This window comes from Pristis pectinata, chromosome 1, assembly GCF_009764475.1.
Source record: "Pristis pectinata isolate sPriPec2 chromosome 1, sPriPec2.1.pri, whole genome shotgun sequence".
Taxonomy (NCBI): Eukaryota; Metazoa; Chordata; class Chondrichthyes; order Rhinopristiformes; family Pristidae; genus Pristis; species Pristis pectinata.
In genome coordinates, this window is record NC_067405.1 from 143,854,184 (window position 1) to 143,867,428 (window position 13,245).

The 13,245-nt window shown below is 42.8% G+C and overlaps 1 protein-coding gene across 2 annotated transcripts in view; it reads right to left on the reverse strand.

Annotated features, from left to right (window-relative positions):
- The window catches only part of ttc7b (tetratricopeptide repeat domain 7B), a 374,815-nt gene that overhangs the window by 178,041 nt on the left and 183,529 nt on the right, over positions 1-13,245 (reverse strand). For both annotated transcript variants that reach the window (XM_052013468.1, XM_052013458.1), the window contains 3 exons: positions 11,732-11,804; positions 10,692-10,852; positions 26-142 (listed from right to left, as the gene is read on the reverse strand). In XM_052013468.1, the coding sequence (XP_051869428.1) occupies positions 26-142; positions 10,692-10,852; positions 11,732-11,804 (351 nt within the window). The remainder of the gene's footprint in view (positions 1-25; positions 143-10,691; positions 10,853-11,731; positions 11,805-13,245) is intronic.

Consider the following 13,245-nt stretch of genomic DNA (forward strand, 5'->3'; position numbering starts at 1 on the left):
GAGTTGGGAGGGACCATTTATGTACCTGGGGTTTGTGAGCTTGTAGCACGACTTCCAGATCTGAAGCATGTGCTTGCAGGTGAGCAGAGCTTCATCGGGGCCCCTGCACACTGATTCCAGCTTTACTTTAGTGAACAGCAATCTACGAAGAAAGAAAATAGGATTAATCCTCAGAGAATTTTACAAAACACAGGGAATCTATTCAGTCTATTGTGCTTCTGCCAGCTCTTCAATAAAGCGATGTGATCAACTTTCAAGAAAATAAGACATACAAGATGGTTAAGTCTCACATGGCTACTTCCAGTAGATAGAAGTTTGTAACAAAGACATTAATAAACCCTGGAAACATCTCAGTAAGGTTTTCTGCCCCTTTCTTCTCATTTAAGACACCTCTTAAATCAATCATTTTGACCAAGCCTTTGATTACCTGTCTTAACATCATCTTTTGTGGATCGGTTTTGAACCTTGCCCGATTGCACACCTCTGAAGTGCCTTGGGGTATTTTACCTCTTTAAATAAACTATAGAATGTGAATCAGGAATTAGAGTTAAGGGCAAAAAAAAAGCACAATCAGCCTCTGAGTGCCCCATTAACCGATTTGACTTGGTCTGACCCTACCACAGCTATTCCCTTTGTCCCATGCCTCTCTCCTGCCACCTTCTCTGTGACTTAAAATTACCCTTTTTACCTCTTGCTCAATCCTGACAATGGGTGTGTAACCAGAAACGTTAATTCTGTTTCTCTTTCTACAGATGCTGATTGACTCGCTAAGTGGCGTTTTCAATATTTTCTGGGTATTTTTTGACATTAAGGTAAAGCAGTTGAGAACCCCAGTGAATGAGAGAAACTGAAAGATATCAGGGCCCCTGTTTCTTGTAGTTCTGGTTAGTTGGTGATTCCTGAAGGGAGGCACAAGAGAGACTGCAGATGCTGGAAATCTAGAGCAACACACATACAAAATGCTCGAAGAACTCAGCGGGTCAGGCAGCATCAATGGAGGGAAATGAACAGTCAACGTTTCAGGCCGAGACCTCCTGAAGGGACATAGTTTCCAGATATTGTCCAACTCCTCTCAACTGGGCCTCTTCATGCATGAGCCTAGTTCGTGAGAGCCTTGCAGCTCTTCAACTGTGGGATCATCACAGCTGAAGAACCAAACAGTGCCTAGGAGTGGACTCCCCAGCTCATCTTTTCCTAACCAAGGATCTCTTGGTCAATGATAATAACTGTACCTGGGATAATATCAGTCTACACAACAGACCTGTGATAACTGCCAGACAATGGACAGTGAACACATTTCATGTGAAATAAGACAGTGATATTAAATCTGATTTTGAAGGTGATCAGCGTTGGGAACCACACTGATTCATTCCCTCCTTAGGGCAGCAGTACTGAGGGGAAATGTAGCAACCCAGCCAGTGTCAGGGTTTAGATAAGCAAACATAGAATGCGCTAAAGCATAGGACATTCTAATGCCTGAGATTTATTTACATGGCTCCCTCAATTTAGAGAAACAATTTAAGGCAGCTCAGAGGAATTACAGGATGAGCTGCTCAGTGCTAGTGAACACCTGAAACTATAGGGTAGATCAAAGCATTGGGTTGATTACCAGAGCACCATTTAACCATTAATCCATTAGGGAAGCTGTCAGCTCCTCTTATGTGTGGAACCATAGAACCATAAAGCACAAAACAGGCCCTTCAGCCCACCATGTTGTGCCGTCAAAATCTGTGCTCCAGGTGAGGCATCAGCTCCACATAGCTTGTCCTTACGAGAGATGCTGGGATGTTTCTTATATTAAAGGTACAGCGTGTGAATCTGTGTTATTGCTGATGAACTGATATTGGCTGTGTTGCAATATTTCTACAATATCCTGAATAAATTCATGCATATGGAGTACATTCCAAGAAGAGGAAGCTCACTGCCCATCCACATCTCTGCTACCTTCAACTACCTCAAACCTGCATCTCAAAACTGAGCTCATTGTCGAGGTTGCAATTGCTTATCCTGGTGATGGATATTAGCATCTCAGACGATGTCTAAATGCAAACACTGTGCAAAAACGAGGAGCTGAAAATCACCAACAAACCCAATAAGGGGTTCAGGAGAAATTTTTATCTGAAGAGTGATAAGAATGCAGAGCTTGCTGTCAGAGGAACGGTTGAGGTGAAACACAGATCTATTTGAGTAGAACATAGCTAATTGCAAGGGAGAAAATAATAGAAGGATGTGTTGTTAGTGTGACATAAAGTAAATTGGTAAATTGGTTTATTATTGCCACATGTACCGAGGTACAGTGAAAAACTTGTCTTGCATACTGTTGATACAGATCAATTCATTACAACAGTGTATTGAGGTAGTACAAGTACAGAATAAAGTGTTACAGCTACAGAGAAAGTGCAGTGCAGGTAGACAAGGTCATAACGAGGAGAATTGTGAGGTCAAGAGTCTATCTTAACGAGATAGGGAACTGTTCAAGTCTTATAACAGTGGGATAGAAGCTGTCCTTAAGCCTGGTGGTTCGTGCTTTCAGGCTTTTGAATCTTCTACCAATGGGAGGAGGTAGAAGAGTGAGGGCCAGTGAAGAGGATAATCACTGGCCCAAATTTAGGATCACTGGCCCATTACTCTATTGTACTTCTTTGTAGTATTGAAGTAAGATTGATGTCTCCCCTGAGTTAGAGGAATGACATCCATCAGATATTTTACACTACTAAAAGCATGCCACATAGTTATTATAGGGATATTTGTACATTATAAGTGTCAACTTTGCTCAGTGGGTGCAGTAGCCTTGTCTGAATCAGATGGTTGCCAACTCGAACCTCACCCCAAAGACTGAAGGCTGACAACCCAGTTAAATACTGTTGAGGGAATGGGGTGTCGTTGGAAGTGCAGCACCCCCTCAATGCTGGATGAGTCTTTTGGATAAGACATTAAATTGAGGCCTCATCCCATGTCATTGTTTTAAGGGAGAAAGGGAATTTCTTCCTAGAATTCCAACCATTATTTATCTCTCAAACAACATCACTGTTATTGTATATCTGGACGCCTACTGCATTTTAAAGTGGTTTATCTAGTGTGCAACAGTTAGTAGAACTCAATAAAATGATGGAGTATTTCCAGGAAATTTAAATCAGGAACAGCACAAATTTTCTATTGTGTCAGCTGTACTTCAGTGTTGGCATTCCTAGTTCTGAGTCAGAAGGTTGAAAGATGAAATCCACATCCAAGACAACATTCAATTTAGTTCCGGATGTTGACACAAGAAAAATCTGGAGCAACACACAATATGCTGGAGGAGCTCAGTGGGTCGGGCAGCATTTATGGAGGGAAACGGACAGTTGACGTTTCGGGTCGAGACCCTTCATCAGGACTGGAAAGAAAGAGGGGAGAAGTCAGATAAAAAGGGTGGGGGGAAGGGCTGGAGCAAGAGCTGGCAGATGATAGGTGGATCCAGGTGAGAGGGCTGAAGAGGGCTGAAAAAATGATGTAAGAAGCTGGGAGGTGATAGGAGGAAGTGACAAAGGGCTGAAGAAGATGGAATCTGATAGGACAGGAAGTGGTCTATGGAATAAAGGGAAGGAGGTGAGGAGGGGAACCGGAGGGAGGAATATGTGGGTGATGGGCAGATCGAGAGGGGGAGGAGGAGGGGAAAGAGATGGGTTGAAGGTGGCCAGTGGGATAAGGAGAAAAAAGGGGGACAGAGGGGAGTGGTTACCAGAAGGTAGAGCAATCAACATTCATGCCATCAGGTTGGAGACTACCAAGGCAGAATATGAGGTGCTGTTCCTCTAATCTGTGCCTAGATAAGAGGCCCTACATAAAATTTTGTTTTCTTTATAATGCAAACTAATGGAGAGTTAAGACAAAATGCAATGCAGCATTTACAGCGCAAGGCAAAAATTATAACACTACAATTGGCAGTGCTTTACTTAAGGGCTAAGAAGAATCTAACCCAAAACATGAACCCAAAAGAAATACTATAAGTAGAACACTGTTAATGCTTGGGGCTGCATAACTTCCCATCGAGGGAAAGGTAAAATATTGGTTAAATTAACTGGACTGGTATCTGGATTGATGACCACAGTTTGAATCTCACCATGACAGGTGGGGAAATTAGTTAAGCCTGGCCTGGAACTTAAAAGATGGCATCAGTAAAGGTGAAATGATCAAACTACCAGATTGTCTAAACATCCATCTTGCCCACTATTGTTCTTCAAGTAAAGAAACCTGTCAGCTTTTCTGGCCTGGCATATAGGTGCCTCCTGAGGGTTGCCCTTGGACTATTGGGGTGGCAATAAATGCCAGCCTCGCCAGCAACTCCCATATCCTGTAAATTGGTTTATTATTGTCACTTGTACCGAGGTACAGTGAAAAACTTGTCTTGCATACCGTTCGTACAGATCAATTCATTACATAGTGCATCGAGGTAGTGCAAGGTAAAACAATAACAGAATGCAGAATAGTGTTACGGTTATAGAGAAAGTGCAATGCAGGTAGACAATAAGGTGCAAGGTCAACAATGAGGTAGATTGTGAGGTCAAGAGTCCATTTTATCGTACTAGGGACCGTTCAAGGATGGATTAATAAGAAAAGTGTGTCTTCCCAGCATAATTTTAAATAATAGACATGAATATAATACCTAATACCCAAGGTACTCTGTAAGTAAACAACTATTCATGAAAGGAGGAGGAAAGAACACAGGGGACTACAGAACAACAGGCCTGACAGCAGTTATTGGGAAAACGCTGAAATCCATTATCAAGGAAGTGATAACAGGGCACTTAGGGAATCGTAACACGATTAGGTTGAGTCAACACAGGTCATGGTTTTATGAAAGGGAAATTAACAAATCTAATGGAGCTTTTTGAGGAAGTAGCTGCCAGGATAGATGAGTGACTGATGGACACAGTGTATCTGGACTTTGAAAAGCATTCAATGAGGGCCATACAAAAAGCTATTGCACAAAATAAGGGATAAATTACAATAAAGCATTGGTTAAAGGGTCAAAAACATAAAACACATTTAATTAGATCTTTTTCAGGTTTGCCTTAACTATTTACAATCTGCATTACAAGGGGATAGGTGAGTACTTGATGGTTGGCATGGATGGAGTGGCCTGTTTCTGTGCTGTGTGACTCTATGATTCTACATCAGTGCCTCAGAAAAAAGGATACAGTGTGTTGTATCCGTGTTAGCTGATGATAGAAAGGGAGGTGGAAGTGTGAGTGGGAAGGAGAGGATGAAGTATCCGAAAAAGGATGCAGACAGATTAAGTGAGGAGGCAAAGTAATAATGTTGGGAAATGTTATTCATTTCTGGAGGAAAATTAAGAAAATATGATTTTAACTAATAAATGCTGGTGTACTGACAGCTCTGCATATGCTTATATATGAAAGGCAAAAATGAACAAAAAGAGCTGGTCATTGACTTCAGGAAGGGGGTCGGTGCACATGCTCCTGTTTACATCAATGGTGCTGAGCTTGAGAGGGTTGACAGCTTCAAGTTCCTGTGCTGGTCCAACCACGTAGCTGCCACAGCCAAGAAAGCACATCAGCATCTTTACTTCCTCAGAAGGCTAAAGAAATACGGCATGTCCCCTTTGATCCTCACCAACATTTATCAATGCACCACAGAAAGCATTTTATCCAGATGCATCACGGCTTGGTACGACAACTGCTCTGCCCATGACCGCAAGAAATTGCAGAGTTGTGAACACAGCCCAGCCCATCATGGAAACCAGCCTCCCCTCTATGGACTCTGTCCACACTTCTCACTGCCTCGGTAAAGCAGCCAACATAATCAAAGACCCCACCTACCCCAGACATTCTCTCTTCTCCCCCCTCCCATCGGGCAGAAGATACAAAAGCCTGAAAGCATGTACCACTGGGCTCAAGGACAGCTTTTATCCTGCTGTTATAAGACTATTAAACAGTGTCCTAATACGATAAGACGGACTCTTGACCTCACAATCTACCTCGTTATGGCCTTGCACCTTATTGCACTGCACTTTCTCTATAATTGTAACACTTTATTCTGCATTCTGTTATTGTTTTCCCTTGTACTACCTCAATGCACTGTTGTAGTGGAATGATCTGTATGGATGGATGGTATGCAAGACAAGTTTTTGACTGTACCCGGTGCATGTGACAATATTAAACCAATCTACCAGTTTAATTTACCAATTTACCAACATGCAGGTATAACTAGGCAATGAGGAAGGGTAACAAATTGTTGGTCTTTTATGAATCGGATACCAGAGTAAGCAGCTCTAAGTAAACAACCCACAGAGTTCCTGCAGCACACTGTTGGTTTCTCCAGAATCCAGCATCTGCAGTCTCATCGAGATGTCACCTTCTTTAAACATTTCAGACTGCTGGACGGGTGGGGGGAGATGTTGAGAAGCTGTTACCCATGTTCAAGAGTTTAGAACCAGAGGGCACAATCTTAGAATTTAGTCAGCCAATTAGATCTGGCAGGGTGAAATTACTTCATTCACAAGGTTGTGAATTTTTGGAAGGGTTGAGTATATTCAAGGTAGAAGTTGGTGGATTTTTGGACACTAAGGGCAACAAGGGACCTGGGATCAGGTAGAAAATGGTGAAAGTCATTGATCAGTCATGATCTTACTGAACTGGAGATGGAGACGAGGGGTCATGCTGCTTAAACCCCTGCCCTTATTTCTAATGCTCTCTCACATCCTGAAGAAGTTCTGAGGATTAGTCACTCATGTTATATGCAGATGCAGCAGCTAATCTACACACAGCATGCTTCAACAAACAGCAATATGGTAGCAGTGATGTTTTGAGAGAAATATATTGGGTGAGGCAGCAGGACTTCCCATTATTTTCTACCCCAAAATATTCTCTGGTTTAATGTCCCATCTGAAAGATGGGTTCTGATAGGGTAGCACCCCCCTGGGTGCTGTCTGTGAGGAGTTGGCATGCTCTCAGCCTGTGTATATTCTCTTAAAGTCTCCCAAGTGGAAGTGAATGCAGAGTCTTTTTCCCAGGGTTGGGCAATCAAGAACTAGAGGGCAGAGGTTTAAGGTGAGAGATTTAATAGGAACCTGAGGGGCAACTTCTTCACCCAGAGGGTGGTCAGTATATGGAACGAGCTGTCAGAGGAAGTGGTTGAGGCAGGTACATTAACAACATTTAAAAGACACTTGGACAGGTACATGGATAGGGAAGGTTTTGAAGGATATGGGCCAAACACAGGCAAGTGTGACTAGCTTAGATGAATCTTGGTTGGCATGGACTAGTTCGGCTGAGAGGCCTGTTTCAGTGCTGCATTACTTCATGACTCTGTAAGCACTAAGCCACATCTGCCATTTATAACATGCAAATTTAACTATCAGAGACATTGAGATAAATGTATGACTTACTGAACAACATAGGGTCATCAAGTCATAGAGTAATACAGCATGGAAGCAGGCCCTTTGCCCATCTGGTCCATGCTAACAAAGATTCCCATCTTAATGGAGATCATTGCTCAATTTATTTGGGACTTAAGCTGTTGGGATGCTTGCTTCGTTTACATAAAATTACATCGTATCAAAGATTTGATAAGATGATAAGGAAAGAAAAAAGATCAGATTATCATTTAAATGGTGAAAGGTTGCAGCATGCTGTAGTGCAGAGGGACTTCAGAGTACTTGTGCATGAATCGCAGAAGGTTGGTTTGCAGGTGCGACAGGTTATCAAGAAGGCAAATGGAATGTTGGCCTTCCTTGCTAGAGGGATTGAATTTAAGAGCAGGGAGGTTATGCTGCAACTGTACGAGGTACTGGTGAGGCTGTACAATTGCAGCATAACCTTCCTGCTTGAAGTTAAGGTGCAGTTCTGGTCTCCTTACTTGAGAAAAGATACACTAGCTTTGGAGGTGGTGCAGAGGAGGTGCACCAGGTCGATGCTAGGGTGAGCCTATGAGGAGAGACTGAGTTGCCTGGGACTATACTTGCTGGAATTCAGAAGAATGAGAGGGGATCTTATAGAAACATATAAAATTATGACAGGGATAGATAAGGTGGAGGCAGGAAGGCTGTTTCCACTGGTAGGTGAGACTAGAACAAGGGGATATAGACTCAAGATTTGGAGGAATAGATTTAGGATGGAGATGAGGAGGAACTGCTTTTCCCAGAGAGTAATGAATCTGTGGAATTCTCTGCCCAGGGAAGCAGTAGAGGCTACCTCATTAAATATATTTAAGACACAGTTAGATAGATTTTTGCATAGTAGGGGAATTAAGGGTTATGGGAAGAAGGCAGGTTGGTGGAGCTGAGTCCACGGCCAGATCAGTTATGATCTTATTGAATGGCGGAGCAGGCTCGATGGGCCAGATGGCCTCCTCCTGCTCCTACTTCTGATGTTCTTATTTCAAGAAATTTAAACTATAACAATTACAAAAATATTACATGTGGAAATCTGATTCTAAACTGTTGTACTGAAATGGTATTGGTATTGGTTTGTTATTGTCACTTGTACTGAGGTACAGTGAAAAACTTGTCTTGCACACCGATGGTACAGGTCAATTCATTACACAGTGCAGTTACATTGAGTTAGTATAGAGTGCATTGATGTAGTACAAGTAAAAACAATAATAGTACAGAGTAAAGTGTCACAGCTACAGAGAAAGTGCAGTGCAATAAGGTGCAAGGTCACAAGGTAGATCGTGAGGTCATAGTCCATCTCATCGTATAAGGGAACCGTTCAATAGTCTTATCACAGTGGGGTCGAAGCTGTTCTTAAGTCTGGTGGTACGTGCCCTCAGGCTCCTGTATCTTCTACCTGATGGAAGAGGAGAGAAGAGAGAATGACCCAGATGGGTGGGGTCTTTGATTATGCTGGCTGCTTCACCAAGACAGCGAGCGGTAAAGACAGAGTCCAAGGATGGGAGGCTGGTGTCCGTGATACGCTGGGCTGTGTCCACAACTCTCTGCAGTTTCTTGCGGTCCTGGGCAGAGCAGCTGCCATACCAAGTCGTGATACATCCAGATAGGATGCTTTCTATGGTGCGTTGATAAAAGATGGCAGGCAAAATAAAATTTTTCACTGTACCTTGATACAGGTGACAATAATAAACCAATTTACCAATGATATCAACTAAGTCACAAAGACTAGGGCATTCTGGGTGCATTTGTAGTTTCTTGCTGAATTATCCAGTCTCAACCAGAGTGACAATGGTACTTCAAAGAGCTGGGAGTTGTAATGGTATAGAGGGAACAGTTGTAATTGTTGAGTCAATATTCTGCAGCATTGTTAAAATTAAGTGAGATTCTTCACGGAGGTGACAGAGCTCCCAGCATGGGTTGGCATCAGTGTGACTAATACAAAGAATGGGGGAAAGGGGAATGCCTCAGCCAGATATTTAGTGCAGTCTCAGGCTCTGCCTTGAATTCAACATTACTCTTGCAGTGACAATTTAATTATGTGAGGCTGCAGTATTTTAAGTAACTATAATTACAACAGTAAAAACTTGGATTGGAATAAAAAATCTTTGCAATTAGGAGCTGAGAATTCTTGTTGATTAACCCCCCTCATAATTTTCACTCCATCATTACTTCAGTCATCAGGAGACCAGTCGTTGGGGGACATCAGTCCCGATTCTGTTCCTGTGTGCCCATTATTGAGAAGGGATTACTCAATATGGGGCATAATTAGGAGCAGGAGTGGCTGATATAGCTCCTCGAGCTTTCTTAATAAGATCATGGCTAGGTCTCTGCTTCAACATTTTCTATTCAAAAGTTGGAACAGTGGCCAATTCCAATTTCCCTCTATCCTCTGAGCCATCTGTTACATCAAGGCCGAGACTGGATAACTACGCTGGTGTTATCTGGAAATCTCATGGCTTTTGGCTACAAAGATGTAGGTGCAGAAAAGATTGACAAGGATATTGCCTGGAATGGAGAACTTGATTTATGATTGGATAGACTGGGTCTTTTTTCCCTGGAGCAAAGGAGGCTGAGAGATGACATAATGGAGGCACATAGAATTACATAGCATAGATAGCCAGTGTCTGTTTCTAACAGTAGGGATGCCTAAACTAGAGACCATAGGATTAAGGTGAGAGGAAGGAGGTTTAAAGGAGATCTGAGGGGTAAATCTTTCACAGAAAGTGTAGTTGATACCTGGAATGAGCTGCCAGAGGAGGTGGTGGAGGCAGGAACAGTAACAATATTTAAGAGGCATCTGAACAGGTACTTGAATGAGCAAGGAATAGAAGGATAGGGAATTAATGCAGGCAAGTGGGATTGGTATAGGCACGGTGGGCTGAAGGGTCTATGCCAGACAACTTAATGACTCGAAGGGCATCTATGTGATACAGGAACAACTTGTGTCTGTCCATTACCTTTAAAGGAAGAACACATCCCAAGCATCTTCACGGAAGTGTGAACAGAGAAGAATTGACAAAAATATCCTGAGATGGTGACATAATTAAATCCTTGGTCAAAGAGTTCAGTTACAAGGACACGCGAGAGGTGGAGAGACAGTGGTGATGGACAGAGAAGATTTAAGTACACTGTTTCATGTTACTTTAAGTGAATGGGTGGCAGCTGTGGGACAAATCAGAAAGCAATGGTATGCTCTGATACTTGACATTGACTCCTGACGCTCATGGAATGCTCTTTGGTGCAGCGAATGTAATGTCACAGTAAAGTTTATTCATCCTCATGAGGATCAGGTACTCACACGAAGTGTTCAGGGTATTCACTTAGTGCCATGTCAATGATGTTTACAGCATCATGGTAGTGCTTCTGGGCTGAGAGCAGCAACGCCAGTAGGTGCAGAGAGTTCACATCATCTCCCTGCAGCTGCAAGGCTTGTCGGACGTAACCTAATGCTTCTGGGATCTGCAAACAACAAACGAGTGTGGGACACAGTAACACAGCAAACAGCCTGGCGTTCAAGGAAATCCTTCTAATTCACCGCGTTCATATTAGCTTTCAGTCTTGTAAACACTGAACTGCCTACTCCTCATGTTCAAACAAGCAATTAAAATAAAAACTACACTGAGTATGGGGTCACGGGGTGGTGGATGGGGAAAAACAATGGAAATTCACAGCTGCCCAAGTAACCCCCACATCAAACTCATCACCTATTGATTTATACTGGAAAAAAAATGAGAGACATTCTTTAATGTTTCTGAAAGATTTATACTCAGTTTATGGCAACATTTCCCCCCAGTCTGTGGCTCTTGGTTACTCCCTGATCAAAAAATGTATTCCTGGTCATATTAGAGTATTTCTGAGCGCCATGAATTTCAGGAACAAGAGACATTGATTACTAAAAGATCTTTCCCCTAAATGCCCTGGGACAGTGTAGATCACTAAGGGCCATGCAGGTCACATGGTCTAGATCATATGTAGGCCAGACTGGATCAGGATGTCAGGTTACCTTCTCTGAAGGGCACTGGTGAACAAGGTGACTTTTGACAGCACAAATCACCAGATTTTTAAATTCAGTTTCACTATATTCCAAAACGGGCTTGGAACTCAGTTTCTGGATTGTTGGTTTAATACCCGTACCCTCTACAATGTTCTATTGATGTATTGCTCCAATAAGTGGTTAAATGGGTAGATAGGCAGTTGAGGTCAACAGGGATGTGGTGGGCCAAAGGGCCAGTTTCTGTGCTGTCCTATGACTCTGTAACTTTCTCACTAAACCATAAAGAGAGAGAGTCACAATTCAATGAACATACCAAAGAAAGAAAGGTAAGGTCCAGTTCTTACCTGCCTTGATATGGCAAGTTGAAGAGCCAGGTAGTACGCAGCCAGGTGGTCAGTTGGAGATAACCCGTAGGCTCTGGGATGGAGAAGCAAGAAGTAAAGCAAGAGTGAGTAAGAAAGTTTGGTTTTGACTGGACTGAAGAAGTCATTTCATTTCATTGGAGCTAAGATCAGAATATTCCTACTACCTCCAATCTATGAAATGTCAATTCATCTGATGCTCCCTATATCTCTTCTAACAAATCCAACCCACACACCCTTCCTTGCATTTATGCATATCCACTGTGCCATATGGACGACATTGTGGACACTGTATTGCGCCATAATAAAAACAAAATGCTGGAAATAATCAGCATCTCCAGAAAGGGAAACAGAGAAAATATTTAAGGCCACCTGAAATGTTAACTCTGTTTGTCTTTCCACATATATTGCATAAGCTGCTGAGTGTCCCCAGTACTTCTGTTTTAATTTTAGAGAGGTCTACCAGGTGCAGTTTTCCCAGAGAACACTGCACTGTGCTAAACAGTCAACCCAATGGATAAGGCAACTGTGCTATATGGACAAGCTGGTGGTCAATGCATTGTACTCCGGATAACTGAGTGGACACAACATGAGCAACCGAATGATTATGCACTGTCCTAAATGGACAATCCAGATGACATTGCATTGTGCTAGGTTGGCAACCCAACAGGCACTGTTGTGATATGAGCAACCCATTTCACTGTGCCACACGAACAATGTAGCTGACAGTAAGAATCTGATGGGCACTGCTCTGTACTACTGTATATGATCAACCTATGGGCATTACACTGACCTTGACCTACATGGACAAGGCTGTGGTTCATTCTACATGAACAAAAGAGTGGATAAGTTCGTGAGCATTCATTGGGCTTTGCAGCCGGTCTAGTGAACTTTCAACAAACAACCTGCTGGAGCGACTCAGCGGGTTGTGCAGCATCTGTGGCTGCCTGACCCGCTGAGATCCTCCAGCAGGTTGTTTGTTACTCCAGATTGCAGCATCTGCAGTCCCTTGTGTCTGGAGAGCTTTCGACTGTGGATCACTATTCCAGTTGGAAATGCGGAGGGGCAAAATTCTCTATTTCATCTTTGTGTCTGTCCTGAAAGTACTCTGTATTATTTCATCATGGATACAAGCCAATAGTACAGACTGTTCTCATTCTGGCAACTTCCCTGAAAAGCAGGCTACAAGGAAGGTGGGTCCCAAGGAATGAAACTTCCATATTTGCGCAGTGAAGAACCACTACCTGAGGGGTGGAACACTGTGCTCTAAGCTGAATTCCATGGTCTTCTTGGTAATGGGTATAGACACATAGCTGGGGGAGGTTTAGAAGCAGTTAAGCTTTGCAGCTGAATGTACTTCAAAGAAGCCTGTTCCCTTTTCTTGATGCTAACATCAGTCTCTCCCAAGAATTCCTTTCCATGATCTACCATTGTTTTTATTCCATGCATGATGATTATCAGACACCTACACAAATATAAGTTCCAATTAATCCCAA